At 41.7% G+C, this 24,297-nt stretch overlaps 1 protein-coding gene across 1 annotated transcript; it reads left to right on the forward strand.

The window, feature by feature from the left end:
• Positions 1 to 988: 988 nt before the first annotated feature.
• Positions 989 to 23,913, forward strand: LOC126253277 (uncharacterized). The gene is made up of 2 exons (XM_049954497.1): positions 989 to 1,289; positions 23,728 to 23,913. The coding sequence occupies exons 1-2, from the start codon at positions 1,039 to 1,041 to the stop codon at positions 23,798 to 23,800; spliced, it is 324 nt and encodes a 107-aa protein (XP_049810454.1). The 5' UTR covers positions 989 to 1,038; the 3' UTR covers positions 23,801 to 23,913.
• Positions 23,914 to 24,297: the final 384 nt, after the last annotated feature.

Raw genomic sequence — 24,297 nt, forward strand, 5'->3', positions numbered from 1 at the left:
ACTGATGTGCGGATTATCCGTGACAGCAGCTAAAACACCTACTTGCGCATCATCATTTGTTGCAGGTCGTGGTTGACGTTACACATGTGGCTGAACACTTCCTGTTTCCTTAAATAACATAACCGTCTGGCGAACGGTCCGGACTCTTGGATGATGTCGTCCAGGATTCCGAGCACCATACATAGCACATGTCCTTTGGACATTTTGATCACATTATCCGTACACCAACACGATATAGATCTTTTCCGCAATTGGTCCATTTTAAGACGGGTAATGTATCACGAAAGAAATACCGTCCGCACTGGCGTAATGTTAGGTGATACCACGGACATAAACGTTTGTGACTAATACAGCGCCATCTATCACAAAGCGAAAAAAGTGGTCCAAGTAAAACATTCATATTTATTTACGTACTACACGAATATGTAATAAAAAATGGGGGATTCTATTGTAAAAAACGCAGTTGATATTGGTTTGACCAGTGGCAGCGCCATCTAGCGGGCCAGCCATAGCGGCATTTTGGTTTCCCCCTTCAAGGTAGACAAGCTTCGTTCTTTGTAGTTTTTTCGTTTGACGCTTATTTCGGGATATATTTGGCCCGGCCACTATCAGTGGACCAACCTGTATATGTGGCGCTATAGTATGTTTATAAAAAACACGCCCAACACGAATCCAACGTGCCGACAGATTTTAAAAGGAATAAGTGAAGAACCTTCGAAGATTTGCAATTTTGCAAAAGCGAACATTTATATTTTTATTTGTAAAGATTTTAGATTTTGGCGCTAATTTTCAAAAAATCATTGACTGTCGTCTCCAGTCTACTGTTGAGCTACCCGTGCATAACGGCACCCACCACCAGAATTTGGCATCGTCTGCAAAAAGACGTCCCGCTGCTTTTGTCCTTCTCCGCAGATAACGCTGACGGCGCCGGAGTCAACGCTCAGACATCGGTTATCGCCTGCCACGGTCCTTATATAACGGCACGTTGTCCAGCCGGTGTCACCCAGTGCACCTCGCGATCGCCTCAGACGCGCAGACATGGCACGATCGAGACTTGCGCTGCCCCTTCTCGTCTTCGGCCTCGTCCTGTTGGTGGCCTGCTGTGCGAACGCCGGCAGCAGCTCCTCCGACTCTTCGGACTCTTCAGAGTCTTCTGACTCCTCAGAGTCGCGTGAGCACCGTTCCAGGAAGCACAGTCACAGCCACGTCAATGTCGAGCACGGACACGGCTACAGCCAAGCGGACGTCAACGCCCTGCTGAGGTCTATCGTGTTCAAGAAACCTGCAGTGTAGGTCATACTTGCTAATCATCTACTTTTACACTCTTACTTATAAACTTCTCAGAGAATACCGATAAATTAGACATAGTTCTCCCAAACAAGATTCGAACAGTTTTGTATGATTCCAATAGTATGAGGGCATTTCGAAAAGTAAAGATACAATGGCTCGCAGTCCTTAAATATAACATTTATTTATAAAACGTCAGTTACATCTTATTAACTGGATTATTTGTTATTTTTCAACATAATCACCCCCGTTATCCAAACATTTGTTAATTCGGTGCACAAGCTTTTGTATCCCACAGTCATAGAGGGTTGCCGCCTGTTGTCGGAACCACATTTCAACTTCATCTTTGATCTCTTCATCGTCGTGGAATGATCTTCCACCAAGATGTGACTTCAGGTAACGGAAGACATGGAAGTCGGTGGGTGCAAGGTCCGGGCTGTGTGGCGGATGGTCCAATACGTCCCATTTGAATTGTTTGAGTAGTGCTTTGGTTACGAGCGCTGTGTGACGCGGAGCGTTGTCATGAAGCAAGATGACTCCACTTGCCAGCATTCCCCTGCGTTTGTTTTGAATTGCCCTTCGAAGACGTTTCAAAGTCTGGCAACATGCAGCAGCATTAATTGTCGTTCCAGGAGGCATAAATTCCAACAGAAGAATGCCTTATCTGTCCCAAATAACAGAAGTCATGATTTTCTTCGCTGAAATCGACGTTTTGCATTTCTTGGCTTTTGGTGAATTCGAATGGCGCCATTGCATTGATTGTTGCTTGGATTCAGGTGTACGGTGATAAACCCACGTCTCGTCACCTGTCACAATGTGATCAAGGAGCTCATCACCTGCTTCAGCATAGCATGAGAGGAAGTCGAGTGCAAAGCCCATCCTTTTCTTTTTGTGTTCTTCCGTTAACAGTTTTGGAACCCAGCGCGCACACAATTTCCTGTACCCTAACTGGACAGTCACAACATCATAAAGAGTTGTCATTGACACGTCCGGTACGATCTGATGCAATTCTTTCAATGTGAGACGTCTATTCGCACGAATTGCTTCCTCCGTTCTCCAAACAAGGGCATCACAGATGGCCGACCTGTTATTTGTTCGTCATGAACATCGGTCCTACCTTCAGAGAAATGACGACACCATTTCGTTACATTTTGTCGATTCATAATGTTCCCATAAAAAGAAACAATTTATCTGTGAATATCCGCTGGTCGCTGACCTTTTGCATGAAGAAAACGTATGACGGAGCGCACTTCGCATTTGGCGGAATTCTGAATGGGCGCAGCCATTTTGAATACGACCTACTCCAACCAGAAGCAACGTTCAACTGCCGAACGACCGCGAAGAGAAAGCTAACGGTTCAAGGTTAACACCAGTGTTGTCAACTTGTTCGCCAAAACTCTTCTGTTCCTCTGGCGTACGGTGTATCTTTACTTTCCGAACTACCCTCGTACATCACCATTTGTCGAGCAACGCAACTACAATTTCCGAACTTATTCTGTGACTAATATTCAGTTCACTCCAGTGTCTACAACTCTATCTGCATCTTTACTCCACAATCACTTTATAAAGTATGAAGTGTATTTCGGGTACTTCTACAAATTCACCCTTTTCCTGTTCCATTTGTGATGGTGAAAGAAAGCTCTAGGTTCTCTGATCTACCGCCTTCTCATTTCGAAAGATGCACACTGACGGGAAAAAATTCTCAGTACCAAGTAGGAGTCGCGCGAGATAAACGAAACTTAGTAGGCCTGTTTTTACATCTGAAAGATGACGTCTTTTCCAATTTCGCACCAGCGGATAAGAGTAGCACTAGTAGCGCCACCATGAGGGCACAAATCAGGTTTCCTTTAAATACACGCTGTAACTGTAGTGAACATAATTTACCTTTGAGGTTGGACGTGGTGGGTTGATGTTAGTCAAGAATACCTTCAAGTCAACGAAGATTCCATCATATGCAGCTCACTGACTTTGAATCAGGTCATTCAATAGAGCCACGAGTAGGTGGATGTTCCTTCCACGATATTGCAGAAAGACTTGCCAGGAATGTAGCTACTGTACATGGTTGCTGGCAACGGTGATTACAGGAATGTACGGTCGCAAGAAGACCGGGGTCCGGTCGGCCACTTGGCACTCCAAAAGGAAAGACCGTTGTGATCGGCATACGGCTGTGGCACATCGGATTCCGTCTGCAGCAGCAATTTGAGCAGCGGTTGGGACCACAGTGACACAACGAACTGTTACAAATCGGTTACTTCAAGGACAGCTCCGCGACAGACGTCCTGTAGCGTACATTCCACTGAGCCCCAGACAACTGACGTTCGCGACGTCGGTGGTGGCTCTGAGCACTATGCGACTTAACTTCTGAGGTCATCAGTCGCGTAGAACTTAGAACTACTTAAACCTAACTAACCTAAGGACATCACACACATACATGTCCGAGGAAGGATTCGAACCTGTGACCCTAGCGGTCGCTCGGTTCCAGACTGTAGCGCCTAGAACCGCACGGCAACTCCGGCCGGCGCGACGTCAGTGGTGTCAAGTAAGAGCCACTGGAGGGCAAGGAGGAGACCTGTTTAGTTTCCTGATGTAAGCTACTGCTTCATCTGTGGCAGTGAGGGCCGTGTGTTGGTTAGAAGATGGCCAGTTGAACGCCTCCTACCTACCTATCTATGTTCTAGAGACAATGGAGTTAACGCCTGGAGCTATGGTCTGGGGAGCGATTTCGTACGACAGCAGGAGCACTCTCGTGTTTATCCCACCCATCCTGCCTGCAAATCTGTACATCAGTCTGGTGATCCGACCAGTTGTGCTGTCATTCATGAACAGCATTGCAGGGGTGTTTTCCAGAAGGATAATGCACGCCCACATGTTGCTGTCGTAATCCAGCATGCCCTACAGTGCGTTGCCAAGTTGCCTTGGTCTGCTCGATCATCAGATCTGTCTACAATCGAACACGTATTGGTCATCGTCGGACATTAACTCCAGCGTCACCCACAACAAGCATTAAACGCCCCTGTACTGACAGACCAAGGGCGAAAGGCATGGGACTTCATCCGACAAACTGACATCCGACACCTGTACCACACAATGCATTCACGTTTGCATGCTTTTATTATAAATTCTGTCGGTTACAGCAGTTATTACTGAATGAGCATGTCACATTTGCATTGTCTTTTCTCGTGCTTACGTGAACTTGTCACGTAAATCAATTTATATATTACTAGACAAATATAGCCAGAAATTTCATTACTTTTACTTTACATGTGGCAAGGGCCTTATCGGCCATACGCCTGCTCTATGAGCCTCTTCCACTTCTGCCTGTCCAATGCGCTGTTTGTCCTCTTGCTGTTGCTGTTCATCCTAGTTGTGTCCTTCCTAATGTTATCCCGCCATCTGATTCTGGGACTCCCTCTTCCTCTTATTCCATCTATTGTTCTGCTGAATGCCATTCTAGGTAGTCTATTCTCTGTCATTCTTGCTATATGGCCTGCCCAATTCAACCTTCTCCTCTTGAGCACTTCGACGATGTTACGGCGTTTGTACAGCCCTCTTAATTCTTCATTTCTTCTTATTCTCCATTCCATGTTATTTTCGTCGTATACAGGTCCGAAAGTTTTCCTCAGTACTTTCGAATATTAACAGTCTTTGATCATCTTTCTTTCTAAATATGAATGTTTCACATCCATATAACATCACAGGTATAATGGTCGATTAATATAAGCGGATTTTGAAGTTACTGCTAAGTGATATTTTTCTTAGAATTTTGAAGAAACTAAAAAGTGTCTTGTTTTGCTGCTGATAAACCAGCATCTATTTCTATATCAGTTCTGTTGTTATTACTAAAAAGATTTCCTAGGTACTTGAAATGGTCAACAGTCTTGAAATTGAATCCATCTACAGTCAGACGTGCATCTTATGGGCAGGTATTCTGTCTTTTCTTCATTAACATGTAATCCTTTTTTCTCAGAAATTTTGTAGTAATTTTGCATCATTCTGATTAATTCTCTTTTGAAACTAGTTATTATTGCTACATCATCTGCATAGGCAAGTCTTGTAATGTTCACATGCTGTAGCTGGATCCCTTGCGGACTGGTTTTAGAAAATTCTCTATCGATCTTCTCTAGGACAAGGTTAAATAAAGTAGGTGAAATTGCATACCCTTGTCTCAGTCCAGTGTACACCTTAAAATCTTCAGTTTCTCCTACCGGTGTCTTTATGCGACACCAAGTTTCACCTATACACATTTTAACTAATCTGTTTAATTTTGATGGTATTTTAAATTCCTTCATTATATTTAGCAGTGTCTGTCGGTGTATGCTATCATAGACTTTTTTTAAATCTACGAATAATATGTGGACATCTACACTGAATTCCCATGCCTTCTCAGTTACTTGTCTTAGAGTGAATAAGTGATCTAATGTGGATCTGTTTCTGCGGAAACCGCATTGGTAGTCCCCAATCAGTTCTTCTGTTTTTGGTATCAGCCTGTTTAATAGGCAGCTCGGTAAGATTTTGTAGGTGGCATCCGGTAAGGCAATTCCTCTGTAGTTATCACAAACTAGTGGATCATTCTTCTTAAATATGGGGCACAGAATTGCAGTTTTCCAATCTGCAGGAATTTCATAACTCTACTTAATCATTTTTTGGTGTTGGATTTTTTTTCCGTCAGTGTATATTACAGCCATCAATACGCACTTCATTCTTACAAAGTACGGACTCAGAAATAGTACGCCCCTCCGCGATGCAGTGGGCTTGTCTTCTGTCGCCTGTCACGACGGCTGCATAACAATATTTGTGACGCTCTCGTGCTGACCCGTGACGAAATGTGTCGCTTTTCTTTGACCTTTCTCTATCTCCGTCATTAATCCTATTTTGTGAGGTTTCCAGACTATCGAACAATGCCCAGGAATGGATGAAACAATAGCTCTTCTTGGCTTCCTCTTTCCTGGCGAATCACATTTCCCTGGGATCCTTCCAACGAGTCTGTCTGGAATCTCGTTTCTGGAAAACTAGTTTCATGTAGTCGTCACAATGCTACGAGTATGAGTCATTCCGTACACTTAGTCCGAGATATTTTATAATGGTTATTGTTTCCAGCGCTCGATTATTTAACAGTAGTTCGTCGTACCACTGCCGCACTTCGCTCAGTGCATCATGTTTTCAATAGTATTGCACGTCTTTGCTGGACAGGCCTTTCCACAATCCACACAAAAAAAAAAGAGCAACCATGTCAAAGTGAGAACGGAACAAGTTCCAATTTCAGCGTATCAGGAGTTAATATGAAGGTTTCCCTGAAGATTAAACGCCGTATTAGTAGCCAAAGAAAGAATTACTTTCATAGAGGAAGTCACTGGAAGACATTGATTGTCTGTAAATAGGTGCACGTAAAGGATGTTTCACTATCCCTATTACAGGCTACAAATGTTTGTAGAGCGGACTTAATAGATAAAGTTTTGACAAGGAACCTAGGGCCGGAAATATAACGTTCGGATGTAAAATAAGTCTGAAGTCTCAAGTCCCCCACCCCCTTACCCATCCCTATGGTGCACACACAGCGGGCCTGTGTGTCCTGCAATATTTCGAGTACTCGTCTTTAGGTTCTCTTCTACAATACGAAGGGCGTTCTATGTCGAGAGCGCGGCACGTCCGCGGAGTACCACAGTCAACCCCCCTCTAGCCTGACGAAATGTTATGTAATATCACAACCACAATGAATGACGACGGCATTCTCATCTCAGTTTGTATGCGTACACTTAAGCGGGGGATTTTAAAACGTTCTAATCTGCAAATTTACGTTGTATCCATGAGATACCTTTCCGGAAATCAATTCCTAATCAAAATTTTATTTAGTAATTCCTCTCTGTAAACCGTAGAAGCCAGTAATAGGAATTGTGAAACAGCCTGTGTAGTACATCTTCCGGTCCTGACATACTGCTTTCGTTGCGTGCTGTGGTGTGCGTTTCTACCTAGCGACTGTCGGTTAGTCGGCAATGAGATGCTGCACTGTTGGCGTGAGAGACCGTCTGTGATATTCATATCAATCAACCCCTTCACGTCCCCCACTTTGCCGTGCCCACTCCACCTCACCACTTGAACTACGCAATCACGCCTGAGGAGCGTCAGGGAAAGATTTTTTTTATTGCGACCAAATGAACGTTGTTCTCTCGAATAAAACAGTTCATTCCGTACTTCTTATGGTGCAGATTGAATAGAAAGTCTTCGTTTGTTTTGTTTCGTTGTTGCTGTTTATGAGAGGAAAATAATACGGCTTGAAATTACTTAAGATTTACTGCCCTGTTTTTTGCACTCACGCCACAGGACGATCTCTGAATTCGCGGCCTCTCACGATAGTGGGTGGCTGTAAGGCTCAAAGAGGTAAACTTCATCTTTTTCATTGTTGGTGATCGTGTTGTTGTTGTTGTTGTTGTTGGTGGTGGTGGTGGTGGTGGTGGTGGTGATTGATGGTGATGGTGGTGGTTGTGGTGTTGTTGTTAATGATGAACATCTTGCAAATAGAAGAATATGGCTTAACATCCAGTCAACGACTGGAGATCCACCTCTGATATGACGAGAGGAAAATCAGCCATGTCCTTTTTAAAACAGCCCCATCTACTTTCGCCTTCATCGATTTAACGAAAACATTAAAAAAACCTAGATCTGACAGACCAGTTGCGACTATTGTTAGCCGGCCGAAAGTGGCCGTGCGGTTAAAGGCGCTGCAGTCTGGAACCGCAAGACCGCTACGGTCGCAGGTTCGAATCCTGCCTCGGGCATGGATGTTTGTCATGTCCTTAGGTTAGTTAGGTTTAACTAGTTCTAAGTTCTAGGGGACTAATGACCTCAGCAGTTGAGTCCCATAGTGCTCAGAGCCATTTGAACCATTTTTGACTATTGTTACTGTTGTTGTGGACGATGATGATGATCATTGAATATGCGAAGGTCTGTAGTTAAGCTGACTGGATCGCATTAAAAGACATACAGCAGGTGAAGAATAATTTTATTGATCACAAAGTTTACATGGCAGGTTTCGAAATTATTTCCATTTTCATAAATCCAAGTGCAAAGGTAGCACAAGGACAAGAACGTTGCCAGATGGAAACAATTCCGAAACGGTTCATGGGTACTTGGTGATCCACAAAGTCATTCTTCACCTGCTGTATGACTTCTTACGCGACCCAGGCAGTTCAGCTACACATATTTACTAGAATGGTTGCTAGCCTCATACGTGAAGTTATGTCTCACATTTATGGTTACTGAATTATAGCGCATGGAGACAAGATAGTATTCGCTCTTCGTAGCTTTGCATTTCACACAGATAAGTAAATTTACAAACACTAGTCTATTTAAAATGGCTCTCGCACACACACACACACACACACACACACACACACACACACTTGTAGGTTTAATTAAGATGTAAACATTTTTGAGAACTCTTTGATGGGTTCGATTGCTTTACCAGTAGTAAAAAAAACAGTTCTTTTGCTCTCTAAATTTAGATGGTAAACATATTTTAATGCTGATAGCACCAATATCGTCAGGTGCTTATTATACAGGGTGAGTCACTAACTATGGCCACCTAGAATAACTCCGAAAGTATGATAGCAGCTGAAAAGTGTGTGGGACAAATACTTCATGGGACAACGGAGTCCATAATATGACGTTGGTATTTTTTTGTTGCTAGGTGGGGTCGCATCAGAGATAGGAAGGTCAACTTTGTTTTTTTAAAATGGGATGCTATAGTTTGGTACTTATTTTCTGATAGCGGCTATCGAGACGAATCCAATGATGTGTAACAGTAAGGTCTTTGAGGTCAACGAAGGTCAAAAAGGTGGCATGAACGTTCATTTACAGAAGATGTTCGAAGTGATGACCGTTGGTATCAATACAGTGCTGCAATCTTCTTATCAAGGTTTGAGTGGTATTCTTTATCACTTCTGCACTCATCTAAGCACATGCTGTGACAATTCTCCCTCGCATATCGTGCAAATAGTAAATATTCGAAGAATACGGCACATCCATCTAACGTGCCATTGAATGTAAACACCATTCGACGGTTTCGCAATACAACACCAATAGCAACGGTAAGACTAGTATCGTCGAATTAAGCGAATGTGAATGAAGTACTCCTTCGAAGAACAAGTCGATATGCTTCTCACTTATGGAGAATGCCAACGAAATTCAGTGAGATCTAGAGACTTATACGCTAAAAGATATCCTCAACGTACTCACCCTACACGTGGTACATTTAAATATATGTATAATAAATTGAGAGCAACTGGATCTTTAACGCGTCGGAAAGCTATTAACGAGGAAACGGAAACTGGTACTCTTGCCACTGTGGTTCGAGATCCTTGTATTAGTTCGCGTCAAATCGCAAGGGAGTCTGGCATGAGCCAGAGTAGTGTTGTTCGTGTTCTGCATCTCCACAAATATCATCCTTACCATATCAGTCTCCACCAAGAATTAACTGGTACGGATTGTATGCGTCGCACTGAATTCTGCCGATGGGGTGAACTTGAGATTTAGAGGGATGACACATTTATTATCTTGATTTTATTTACTGACGAGACTACATTCACGAACCATGGAAATGTTATTTACATAACATGCATTATTGGGCAACTAAAAATCAATGTTGGCTGCGGAAAGTTGCACTCCAAAAACCGTGGCTGGTGAATGTATGGTGTCGGATTTTGGAGGACATAATTATAGGCCCCTATTTCATGGAAGGAAATCTTAATGGTAGGCGAAGTATACCACATTCCTGCAAGAAACATTAGGTCTGTTATTGGAAGAAATACCTCGAGTGACAAGGAACAGAATGTGGTATCAACACGATGGATGCCCGGCGCATTTTTCACTGATGGCTAGAAATGAGTTGCAGAGACAATTCCCAAATCGATGGATTGGACGCGGACGAAATGTGTCGTGGCCAGGTCATTCGCCAGACTTGACGCCTCTGGCTTTTTTCTTGTGGGGATTCGTAAAAGACATTATTTATAAAGATGTTCCAATTACACCTGAAGATATGCGAGAGAGAATTGTCAGAGCATATGCTTCGATAAGTACGGATGTGATAAGGAATATCACTCAATCCATGATAAGAATATTGCAGCACTGCATTGATACCAGTGGTCATCACTTGGTACACCTTCTGCAAATGGACGTTCATGCCACCTTTGCGACCTTCTTTGACCTTCAAAGACCTTACTGTTCCACATCATTGGATTCGTCTCGCTAGCCGCTATCAGAAAATACGTATTAAACTGTAGCATACCATTTAAAAAAAACAAGTTGACCTTCATATCTTCGAAGCGACCCCACCTAGCAACAAAAAACCAACGTCATATTACGGCCCAGGTTGGCCCATGCAGCTCCTATCATACTTTCGGAGTTATTCTAGGTGGCAACAGATAGTGACTCACCCTGAATTCATTTACATCCATTTAAATCTACATGTTTAATTTAATGTATGTGTTTTATATCAAGAACTCCTTAAACGTATAAATTTGAAAAAAAGCAGAAATTAAAATAAAACAAGTGCCACGAATTTACTTACTGTAGAGTTTCTGAGCATACTTAAAAACTTACTATCTTAAAAATTATTCTCCAAACATTTGCAATATTCTTGTCAATAAACATTTTTCAGGAGTATACTATTCTGATAGATGGCAATGTTTCCACTGGTTTGCAGAAACTAATAACGTGCGTAACACGTACACCAGAATGTGGTAGAGAAAAATCATCAGCACAATATAGTTTCATTAGTTCCTACTGCAATGCCTTTTTGAGCTTTCTACGTGATTGTCGACTTTTTTATTTGTAATCTTTGTGCTGTGTTTTGCTCTGGTGAGTTACTTTTAGTCTTTCTTGCCATTCAAATAGTAAGTGGAATGAAATCTGAATGAAGATCTGTTTCCACAGAGGTGGTCTTCTCTGTTGTTCGTCTGCTTCCCATTTCTTTCATATCCTTTTTTGTGGTTATTGTTGTTATTCTGTCAATTGCTTCCCTATCACTGTTTCTTCATGTTTTTCTTGTCGTCTGATAACAGCCCTCTTGAATTCTTCACCTTTTTTTTCTCTTTTTCGTGACATGCCTTGATCTGTGTGCTGAATGGTGGGAATAGTTTCAAGCTGGCTAGAAGAGTTCTCAGTTACGCCCCAGCAGCACAGTTGGGCGCTTTCCTCCCTCGTCAGTTTTTTGGTGTCTTACAACGAGGGCTGGAAGTAGTGCAGTGGCTTTCACCTACGTGTTAGCGTGTTAGGTGAGTACCAAGGCCAATGTGATTTTTGCTTACGGAGCATACCGTTACAGATGCTTTTTTGATAATGATAAACATGATGTACTCAACTGCTGTACCAAACATCCACGTAAATTACAATATTCGACGCTCATGTCATAGATCTACTGTTCATGTAGCATATTACACATTCAGGAACAAATGACTCACTGACACTTGACGCAGTCATATCGTGACAGACTCAACGAGACACCGAAACCATTGTAATGCCATCGTGATGTCACGTCACCGTATAAAATATTACTGTTTTCGTCTGGGCGCCAAAGACCTTGATGTAGTTCGCCAAAACCACCCTATCTATCCATCCATCCATTCAAAGAGCAGACACACATTACATGGTGTAAAAGTGGTACCAGGTGGTCATTTGACCCAACATGGCAGTGAGGTGTTGTGTATGTGAAAATCGGTTGTATGGAGTCAGTATAGTAACATCAGTCACAATGTAACAGAAAGGCAGGAAGGATCTTCCCTGTTTGGAAGTTCCCTTGATCACAACGTGAAAGAAGTTCCTCATTTGTTGGAGTGTTTGGTGTACCAATTAGGGCTCTCTGACGTATCTACAAGGAATGATGTACAACTCACAGCCACGTAAAATCATCGTAGAAAAATCCTAGTGTACAGGAACTGGTGGCAAGTGTCGCGCCTTGCCAATGACATCGGTCTGAAACCCGGAAGAAGTTGAATCTTGTACACAGTTAAGCCGCGACGTATTTCTTTTACAAGATCGACGTTGCGACTCTTCTGCTGAGATCTTCTTCAGGATCGTGAGGTGTTCACGGCTAGCTGAACATTGATCGGAATTGCTACTGTCAGGTTCATCTCAAAACAGTTTCCGAGTGAACATTGCGAAGGTAACTGCAAGCAGTGGACATTTGATATCGAGTACGTCGCAAAAAGCCATTGTCCACAGTGGCAAATAAAATGCACGTCTTAGGTGGGCCGCAACGCACCTACGATTACTGTGGAAAGTAATGGACTGGACTCGTTTAGAATGGTGCGACAAGTCGTGAACTTGCATCTTTTCAAATAGTGCGAAGTCCAAAGTCCACCGACAGCTCAATGAGCCCTTAAGCCAACTGTGTATTGAGACCGTATTTTAGACCGGAAGTATCTCTATAACATTTTGGGGGTGCTTTCAGTACCATTAATTGGGACCAGTCTCAATTGAAGGTGATTTATTTAACAAACAACCATTTTCGAGCTTGTGCCCACCTTCAGGTCATTATACCCTCACCTTCACGTTTCTACATTCATTGTTGGCGTTCACTGTTTAAATAAAAGACAAAGTACCTGATATTGACTAAATAGACACAAGTGAAAAAATTGGAAGTGGCGAAGTGATATGTGTTGATAATGTTGTAACCTCCCCACAAAATAAAATCCCGTAACCTCCGAACAGAAAATATTAACATAAATAATATTCACGTTTAGTGTAACCTCAAAACAGAAAAATCCCTAAACCTCTCAACAGTAAAAATTAGTTATGTGTAACGTCCAAACAAAAAAAAAAAAATTCAGTACCCTGGTAATAATACAATGTAACTAACCTCTCAATTAAATTGTCGCTCACTTATAACTTTTCAATAATTGACTGTGAATTTAACCTGGTAAATTTTGAACGTCAGCAGTGCTGCGTCATGGCCCTGAAAGATCATTCTGAATAAAAAAGAGAAAAATTCTTACCTCAATGAAGTCGCCGGATAACGCATATATATCTGCTCTTACATTTTTTTTTTTTTTTTTTTTTGCACAGCCCTGTGCAATGCTGGCCGATAGATTTGTCATTTATGAAAGGAAACAACAGATTTTTCTTTTGCAATAATCGGGATGATCATGGATTGGAGAAATTAGTAAATTCTTTAAATTGAAATGAATGGTTGTTAAAAGTTATTTTTTATGAGAAAGATTATTATTACGAGATTTTTGAAAAATTTACATGGGACTTGAGATAACATTACTACATATGCGCGAGGCTGCTTTTTTACCTTATACAATAATGCTCAGGCTCCGGCATCGCTGCACCGCGACCGGCCCGGCCAACACGATACACCAGACCAGACTAGAGCAGACAAGCAACAACACAGTTCCTACTGCAGTCAACACTGCTCTCTGGTCAGAGATTCTCTTATACCTTGCATATCGCAGGCAGCGCATGAGCAATACATCGAAATTACATCTGCTCGGACCTCTTACAATATTAATATACTTGCATATAGCTAGAGCATCCAGTTCGTAATTGCACATTTGTCATCTTTTTTACAAACACAACGGACGGCCTTGCCGCAGTGGTAACACCGGTTCCCGTCAAGTCACCGTAGTTATGCGCTGTCGGGCTCGGCTAGCACTTGGGTGGATGACCATCCAATCTGCCGAGTGCTGTTGGCAATCGTGGCGCTCAGCCCTTGTGAGGCAAAATGAGGAACTACTTGAGTGAGAAGTAGCTGCTCCGATCTCGTATAACTGACAAAATGACCGGGAGAGCGGTGTGTTGACCACATGTCCGTCCATAACCGCATCCAGTGACGCCTCTTGGCTGAAGATGACACGCCGGCCGGTTGGTATCGTTCGGCCTTCATGGCCTGTTCGGTCGGAGGTCTTTTATTTTCTTTTACAAACACATTAGATTCTCATACGTTGTAAAAAACGTGACCAATGTGCAATTACGATTTGGACACTCTTGCTATGTAAGTATACAAATATTTCAGTACATGTCACTTCGCCACTTCCAATTATTTCACTTGACTCTATTAAGCAAATGTCACGTAATTCGGCTTTTATTTAAAAATTGGAAATTTGTGGATAGACGCCTCAAATGGTTCAAATGGCTCTAAGCACTACGGGACTTAACATCTAGGCTCTAAGCACTATGGGACTAAACATCTGAGGTCATCAGTTCCCTAGACTTAGTACTACTTAAACCTAACTAACCGAAGAACATCACACACATACATGCCCGAGGCAGGATTCGAACCTGCGACCGTAGCAGCAGCGCGGTTCCGGATTGAGGCACCTAGAACCGCTCGGCCACAACGGCCGGCAAGACACCTTAGACCGTACGGCTACCCCGCGCGGCTTTTATTTAAACAGCGAACGCCAACACTGAATGTAGAAACATGAAAATGAATGTGTAATTACCTGACGATGGACACAAGCGCGAAACTGGTCGTGCCGTAAACAAACCACCCTCAGTTGTGAGCGGTAGCAGATCTCATTCTACACGCTATAAAGAGACAGTCCAGGAATTCAACTCATCCATCGTGGCTAAAGCTCACATAAACCGGGATGTTTATGTCCGTTCTCGGCGATTAAAATGGAACCTGATGTCTGAACATGTGCACCGCTTTTTTCGATTACGGCAATATTTAGACGACCCGTGACTGCAAAATGACAAGACATCATGCTGTCGTTACCGAATACTTTGAAAAAGCAGACGATGGACATGAGGGTACTACTACGAGCCCCTAGTTTACGTCTTCTGCATCTGCTACTACGAACCCCTAGTTTACGTCTTCTGCATCTAAATGACGAGTATGGTGTGAACATTCCCGTCTTCAAAAATGACAACAGCCGTGTGAACAGGGTTGCACACAACGTTCGTGTCTGACGAACTATTACGCACCCTATCGCACTTCAGCTGCCCAGCTACATCACCCGACCTGAATCCCATGGAAAATACCTAGTAGTGTTTCGAACAGTGGGTAAAACACGTCAGTTAATATAGCAGCAATGAGTGGCTTTGCCTCGGGCATGGATGTGTGTGATGTCCTTAGGTTAGTTAGGTTTAAGTAGTTCTAAGTTCTAGGGGACTGATGACCACAGATGTTAAGTCCCATAGTGCTCAGAGCCATTTGAACCATTTGAGTGGCTTTATCTGGACATGACACACCTGAAGACATTTGTGCGTTCCTATCCTCAACGAAACGAGGCCACTATCAGCACTACAAGTGGTGTTCTACGATACTAGCGTGGTATCTCCTGGGGTTGACTAATTCTTTGTGCGGTGTGTCTATGACCCCTCAACCGCGGGAGTTGGTCAGAGTTGGGTCCAAGGTGTATACACCTTGCTTTATAGGGTCTAATATGTACCGAATAGGATCACGATCATGTAAACTAGAAGCTCGTAATAGCATTCTCACCCCCATCATGTGCTTTCTCAAAGCATTCTGGAGCGACAGGATGGTGCATGGTCATGTTGCAGTTACAGGTCGTCTACAGATTGCCGTAATCGAACATAGCGATGCACATGGTCAGACATCAAGTTCCTTTTGCGTTCCGCTGCGAGAGATGATGGCATGTGTACCATGGGCCAAATTTCATCTGATGTAAACATTCCCTGCTCTAGAACATCTCCCACACCATGCTATGAGTGGGAGATACTAGTCGAGTTTTCCACTTTTCGTTGTACTAGATTACACACTCAGAGGAAGAACAGTTGGAACGCTTGGCCCAAACATTTGGTGGTATTTTGGTTAAGGTCTAACATTACTTATTATCGGTTGAAAAACAGCCTCATCATCATTTAAACACATGATCCAACTTGTTACAGCTGCCTACATATTTTCCACGGCTGTCGTCTTCACCACCATATCTCATGGGTTTGCAACACCACATTAGCACTACTATATTCAAGATTGTGCTGTAAATCCATATTTCATTACCATTCTAAACATATAGCTCTCCGAATGATTTCTTTTTCGTCAGAGCAGTGATTTAACATGTACCGCTCACCATTTTAGTGCTTCGTACCAGCACTCAGTCAAAGCTTCATTATTTAGAAACAAAATTTACCATAGTCTGAGTTCTTTGAAATTATTGCTTCCTTACCCTGTCCAAACGATTGTTCGTGCACCTTCTAATCGATTTAGAAAAATTTACTTAAAACCTATTGATCCCATCTTCGTATTCACAACCTTATGGTCTCACATTGTAAAATTTTAACTTTGTCTCCTTTTATTAACTTCAGACATGCACAGTGACTGGTGAATAATAGTCTATGGAGAAACTTAGATTGATGGTCTCTAACATAGAGAACAAATAGGTCAAATGATATCAAGAAAGGCAGGCGTCCCCTATTGAAGCGACTGTATGCACAGTATGAAGCACCCTGTTGTACATTAATGTACGTCATATGCTGTCGTTTTTTAAGAAACTTCGCCATTTGGCTGTTAGTTGTTCATTTATCATACACAATCATGATTTCGGCTTTGTAGCCGTTCTCAAGCGGATGTTGAAATGTTAAAAATATATGAACTGTCCGTGAGATCATCGAAAAAACATATTTCTGTCTTATAGACCAGCTGTATTACAGGATACAAGTACATATCAAAGACACACTGTGAAAGTGAAAAACCATTCCTGCGACATACATTCATCACATCTGTTCATCAACTGACACTGATACTTACATTGACATTGACATTCGTCAGTGTCAGTTGACGAACAGAAGTTACGAATGCAGCTCACAGCAATATATTATCCATTAAATATGCCATACTGTATTGGGCACAATGTCAGAGAATTAACACTCAAATGGCAGAAATTTTTATCAAAAAGATCCATATGACTGTGCCCCCCCCCCCCCCCAGGAAGGAAAGAACAAACTTAGTGACTTCGAGCTATCTACGTACACGAAATCGTGCAAACGCACCAGCCTGCATCCTAATGGAAACAGCTTGAATGCTTTTTTCACAATCTACATGCCTCAGAACGACTCCATAGACACAAAAAATGGTTCAAATGGCTCTGAGCACTATGCGACTTGACTTCTGAGATCATCAGTCACCTAGAACCTAGAACTTAGAACTAATTAAACCTAACTAACCTAAGGACATCACACACATCCATGCCCGAGGCAGGATTCGAGCCTGCGACCGTAGCGGTCGCTCGGTTCCAGACTGTAGCGCCTAGAACCGCACACAGAGACAAACCTAACGCGTGTGGGCCCGTGATCGGATGGACGATAGAATGGACCAGCCAATTGGACAGCCTCATTCTATCCCTCTACCACGTAAAAGGGCCTCGAGAAGCATCCGCACCGAAATGCCGAATTCAGCTTGGTTACAATTATATAAGAGCCATATGACCGTGTGGCCAAAGATACTTTTATTCGTCGGGTAAGAAAGTGTGTCCTGTAGCGAGTGAGCATACGCCTCATTTGTGATGCTGCATGAAAGAACGATGGGGCCCATAGAACCTACCACCAGTAATCCCCAGTCCCATGGAATCTATATGGCCCCTTGCAATAGTTAGCACATGTGTGAGTTAGGTGAAGATAATGTCTGGTAGGAATCCCAATATGGTGGTTGTCTGTTGAATACACCAATCACAAAATAAGAAGAAAGTCCGTCAGCAATAAAACTTTGCTGTGGGCTGTCTAGTTTTTACGGGTGGTAAGTCGCGTGGTAGAAATTTCTGAAAAAAACGTTCAACAATGTAAAATGATGAAAGATGTGCGAAATTCCGAGAGAAATAGTGGTAAGCTACAGGGAAATACACAAAGTGTCCAGAATCAAGATGGCGTAACAAGACTGGAAGACCACAGATGAAGTGCTCGGATTAAAAAGGGTGTAAGACTGTAAGGTAGTCTTCCGACGCTACTGTTGGCCTATACATCGAAGAAGCAGTGACAGAAATAGAAGAAAGGTTCAAGAGTGGGATTAAAATTAAGAGTTAAAGGGTATCAACGATAAGATTTTCTATGATAACAATGCTATCCGCAGTGAAAACGAAGAAGAATTATAGAATCTGTTGAATGGAATGAACAACCTAAAGAGTGCGGAATATGGACTGAGAGTAAATCGAAGAAAGTAGTGAAAAACAGCAGAAATAAGAACAGAGAGAAACTTACATCAGAATCGGGGATCACGAGGCAGATGAAGTTAAGGAATTCTTTTACATAGTCAGCAAATTAAACCATAACGGAGAGAGCAAGGAGGACAAAAAAAGCAGACCAGTACTGGCAAAAAAGGGCATTCCTAGGCAAGAAAGTCTACTAACATCAAAGATAGCCCTTAATTTTAGGAAGAAATTTGTGAGAACATACGTTTGGAGCACAGCATTGTACAGTACTGAAACAAGGACTGTGGGAAAACCGGGACAGAAGAGAATCGAAGTATTTGAAATGTAGTGCTACAGACGATTGTTGAAAATTAGGTGCACTGATAAGGTAAGGAATGAAGAGGTTCTCCGAAGAATCGTCAAGGGAAGGAATTTTCGGAAAACACTGACTCGAAGAAGGGACAGGATGGTAGGACATCTGCTGAGACATCGCATCGTAACTTCCATTGTACTAGAGGCAGGTATGGAGGGTAAAAATTGAAGAGGAAGACAGAGATTGGAATACATCTAGCAAATAATTGAGGACGTAGGTTGCAAGTGCCACTCTGAGGCGAAGAGGTTGGCACAGGAGAGGGTTTCGTGGCAGGCTCCATGAAACCAGTCAGAAGACTGATAACGCAAATAATAATAATAATAATGTCTTGCTAGTGAGGACACGGCGCATTATCTTGAATGGAGAGTCATCGGGACATGTAGAAGTACAACATCAGACGTGATCCAGGGCAGGGTACTGAGACTGATGCTTCTCATGTCGAATATTAACGACGCGGCAGACATCATTCATAGTAACCTCAGACACCTGTTTATAACGAAGAAATATCTGAAAAGATCTCCACAAATATCGAGGTAGATCGAGGTAAGTGGTGCGAAGACAGGCAACATAAATGTGAAAGTGAGACTTCAGTTACGTAGAATAGTATCATATAACTAAAATATTAATGAGTCAAAATTGGAGTCAATTAACTCATACAGATCCCCTGGGGTAACAGTGTGTGTGGGTAGAGGAAATAGAATGATCACGTCGTCTTAGTTGTAGGTAGATCAGGTGGCAGACTTTGATTCGTTGCTTGGATTCCGGGGAAATATAATCTTTCTACAAAAGATACCTCTCACAAAACGCCTGTGTTTCCCGTCTTGGAAGCGTCACCGAAATTCTGAAAAATCTGAACTGTCAGACGTTTGAAGATAGACGCCCATTACCCTGCGAAAGCCCCCTATAGAGTCCACAGAACCGGTGTTAAGTGAAACATTTAGAAGTGTACTACAGCCCCCTACGCATCACAACCATAGGGACCTTGGAGACTATATTAGACTAATTAGACTAACTCGCACAGCCGTATTTAAGCATTTATTCTTTCCGCGGTTCATAGGAGAATGTAACGGGAAGAGACCCCAACATACTGTACAGTTGTACAGACCCTCTGCCACGCACTTCAATGTGGTTGTAGATGCAGAAGTAAGTAGCGTGGTAAACAATTCCCCTCGTGTTACTGAAGGGTATCATAGTCCATTTTCTTCATCATATCATGGAGAATAGTACCACACTTTGTCAGGAAATGAGAGCATATTCTTCACAAGAGAACTAAAAACAACATATTTATAGTCATATGTTCATTAGAACTTATTTAGTAGCCTTGAACGTTTTCCTCATTATGCTCTTATTTCCAACCTTAATTAGACACACCTCCATAACATGTCTGTCAAACATAACATATCAGAATTCGTAATTTTCGATCTCTGTTAGCATTGAGTCTCCAGAATTAAGGAAGTTATATTCTTCTGTTGATTTTCCACCGTACTGCCGTATTTGCATTTACGAACTGAATATTCTGGATTAAATATTTATTAGGTAACTAGATATACCTTTGATTTCAGTTTCTGTAATTAGTGAGTGGTGTGTATATATTTATTTTAACGCTGGCAACCACTTCTATGAACATTCCCTTCGCGTATGTGATCAGATGAAGCTATCGCAATACCAAAACTAACAAATGACGCATTCTACTAGATGAAGAGCAACACTTGTATTACCTACATAAATGTTTTGCTTCCACACAAGGGTCTAGGACTTCCGCAAACGATTTTATTACTTGCCTTCTTTGCCGAACACATCAGACTATACAAATTTTGTATTTCATTATTGTAGCTCATATAGTTGATTAGTAAGACGTAAACCATAAACTTTTCCTTCTTAATTTACTGGTTCAGTTCAATACTGCTCTGTTGGTAGCTTCAGTCTTCCTAAACTCATTCTGTGCCTTATTCAAAACGATATTCTTCTGTTTCATCGTTCATATTAATTATGAAAATCAATAATAATAACTTTTAATTATGTTAACATAAATATCATCAAGCCCACAACTGTTTTAGGCTTTTCATTTTGTTACGTCTTTTGTCGGAGCAGCAAAGACATGCCGCCATAGTACCAAAAGCAGTTCATAGTTGTTATTCTTCTGATAATCCAACAGTTTGCTTTGTTGCCGTTTACATATTGGTTTCTGAATATACTTATTAGAGCTCTTTGGCATGGTTACGTGTTACATTTTTATTTACATTACACATTCCTTCTCATTTTTCTAATCACTGTAATGCTGAAACCTATCTAAGGTGCTGCGAATACCTTCATCATTGTTGTACTGCTTCCTAATTTTAGAACACTTATCTTAATTTCACTATACATCTTCTACAATGTTACTGACATTGTACGTAATAACAGTTTTCTTCCTCTTTGATTATTTTTTACTTTTTTTATTAATTCTGACCTTCTTTTGTGCTTTTGAAGACAGATTTTAGCCAAAACAGTATAGTAAAGTCGTCGGCAAGTAGAGGCAACGGTTAATTGTGTTCAAACATTAGCAAGAATATAAGCAGTCGTGCATTTCGCACTTGTAAATATCACAGAGAAATTGCAACTTACAGATAACAAGTGTAAATGTTCATACCGTCTGCACTGATCCGGACATGGTGTGATTCTATCCCATGCTATGAAATTGATTCGAGCAATTAGCATCTATGTTTTGGTCTGACATCGAACGATGGACACACCATTGTTATCCTAACCCCAATGACGCGGAATTAAAGGCGTTAAATCAGGTCAATGCGGTGGCAATCCAACAAGCCCTGCTCGGCGAATCCAATTATCCTCAAAGTCGATAGTTGGCTGTGTTCACACATCGACAACGGAAATATGCACGAATTCCATCATGTTGGAATCGGAAAGAGCTGCGCACAGCAAGCGATTCTGCACCTAGTAGTTTTGCAAGTGTGATATGCACAAGCAAACGGTAAGCTACACCACTCACGCTTGTTGGTAGCAGACGACAGCGAGACGATACCACTCCATAATTTCTTTGGAATCTTCGTCGGCGGGACGTAACAGTAATCGCATATTGGTTATTATAGTCCCAGGTGTGACTATTCCCACTGTTAAAACCAGCACAAATAAAATATAACTCAAGTTTGTTTGCGTTGCAAAATTATGCACGTTTTGATGAAGAAATCACTTGAAAATTTCCATAGGATATAAGAAAGTTGCTGACTGTAGCAAATGAATCATCATATGATCGTACACGCTTGTAAGGCGTAACCCTGCAGTACTCAGTAGAGTGTAAGCTGTTAAGTACCTTGCGTCCATAGCTCGCACCACACCACTCGCCACGGTGCACGTACTGGCAGAAGGTGGATAATGAGCGTCTCTTGTAAGGCAGCCTCAGAATCGCCTATCCCCACAGCGATCCATCAATCTCCGACACATTCAGAAAGCTGATCACCTGTTCCTAAAGTGCATCATCAAATAATGTAGTGTCAATGTCTGCAACTGAATTCTTCCTATAAAATGCGTAAGGGCACGTACTGCTCTGTCTAAAGCGAAATGCATTTTTACACCAGTTACTTGGTATCTGAAGTGAAGTATTGCCTACGAGTAGTTACGTCACCACTCGACGTCGTACCACATTTGGTCTATTTTGGCTACAGAGACACACACACGTAAGTATTGGCAACGTCGCATATGCCTTTCAAATTCCTACAGCATATACACAGTAAAAATACAAGGCAGTTATCTGAAGCACTAGATTTTCTATTTTAATCTACAGGGGAAAAACACAATACAGATTGTGACATTCGTAAATTATGTAAAGGAACGAATTATTGTGATTATATAGTCGTCCTGTAATGAAATATTGTAATATTGTGCTGGACTGATAGTTCTGTGCTTCAAATACCTTTACAGTAAATGACATAATCTTGATAACCAGAAATAAGTAAATAATCCCTTACGACATAGAGAACTGTGGACAACTTCCGGATAACTATGCGGACGATGCAGTCTATAGTACTACGCATTCACACTGATTTTCTGTACTCAGAGACGGGAGTTCCGCGTCAAGGTAATATAACACTGATGTCTCCAGATAGGAAACACGGTAACTGATACAATGGGCTTCTCTTCCATTGCTCCTCGCCACAGTGTAACACGAGCTCTAATAATTAGATACAGAAACTAACATGTAAACGACAACAAAGCAAAGTGTCGCTTATCAGAAGAATAACAGTTATGAACTGCTTATGGTACTGTGATCAGTGCGTCTCATAAATGACGAGTTGAAATTGATATTTACGTGGACCGATCAAGGGACACATACTGACCATCGTATAACTGCTGACTAATTTCTTACAAAAAAGGAAGTATTGTGTATTAGAAGAAGACTTTTGTATTGCAGTGTGTTCCCTTCCCATAAATTTTTATGAACGTTTATTTTCCAGCGTTCTGGACTGCGATGACCGAAAAGGTGCTTGCAACGGGATCTCGCAGACCATCGTACACTAACTCCGCCGTTCAAACGGTCACATTCTCAGAGGTGGAACTTGATTTATGATTTTGTTTTTCTTTTCTTTTTAATTATGATACTCATGTAGGGATGGACTGTCACCTAGTATACAGTTATCTATGTTGTAAGTGCTTGTAATAAAAAATATTTAAAGATCTTAACATGGAAATCTGATATCTCGCACATTTATCCTGTTTGAACCAGCGTCCCTATACCGCCCACCCAGATCTCCTCTAATCTCATAATAACAAAGTATTTTCTTTTTATGTCTTCTATAGATCATCCGAAGGCTAAAACTGCGTCACGTCATTTTTTGATACAATGATAAGAGTAGTGTATGGAGGTGTGCCAGGGTGACAGAAAGGAATAAACCCACGCCGTACTGACTCGGTAGATGGACTTAGCGTTAAATTTCATTCCCTTTCCGTAAATTATTATAATGTCATTAATTCCTGACATTTCCTTTCCAGCGTTACGTACGACGTGAACTGCAATGAGAGAAACGGTGGTTGCAACGAGATCTCCAACGACTTCAGGCGTTAGCTCCGTAGTGCAAACATTCACAGTCTCAGAGCTGGAACTTGATTCTAATTTTGTCCTTTATGTTTTAACTGTTATCCTCTTGTATAAATAAACTGACTTATAGTATTCTGTTATCTATTTTGTAAGTATTTTCAATTAAAACAAGTAACAAAACATTTAAAAATCTCCAAACGCATACTGCAGGCGAAGTCAATCTCAGTTGTCTCTCTTATTTGAACAAACGCCCCAATACTGCTGTCCTAAACTTCTCTAATACCATGAAGATTAAGACTTGTGTTTTATTATATTTTATTTAATTGATAACGTCTGAAACCATCCCAGGTTATTGTTAGGTACAGTGACAACAGCAGTGAATGGACGTTGAGCTGTTTGATACAATCTCTTACAGATACAGCGAAGGGATAAATCCATTCGCCACTGATTCGGCACATGTACTGGAGATCGGCGTGGAGAAATATTAACTTGCACTCATTAAAAAAGACTGTGACGTCTTCCTA

This window comes from Schistocerca nitens, chromosome 4 (assembly GCF_023898315.1).
Source record: "Schistocerca nitens isolate TAMUIC-IGC-003100 chromosome 4, iqSchNite1.1, whole genome shotgun sequence".
NCBI lineage: Eukaryota > Metazoa > Arthropoda > Insecta > Orthoptera > Acrididae > Schistocerca > Schistocerca nitens.

Coding starts and splice junctions, on each gene's coding strand:
- LOC126253277 (XM_049954497.1), top strand. CDS start 1,039: ATGGCACGATCGAGACTTGCGCTGCCCCTTCTCGTCTTCGGCCTCGTC. Junction 1,290..23,727: donor GTGTTCAAGAAACCTGCAGT/GTAGGTCATACT, acceptor TTTCCTTTCCAG/CGTTACGTACGACGTGAACT.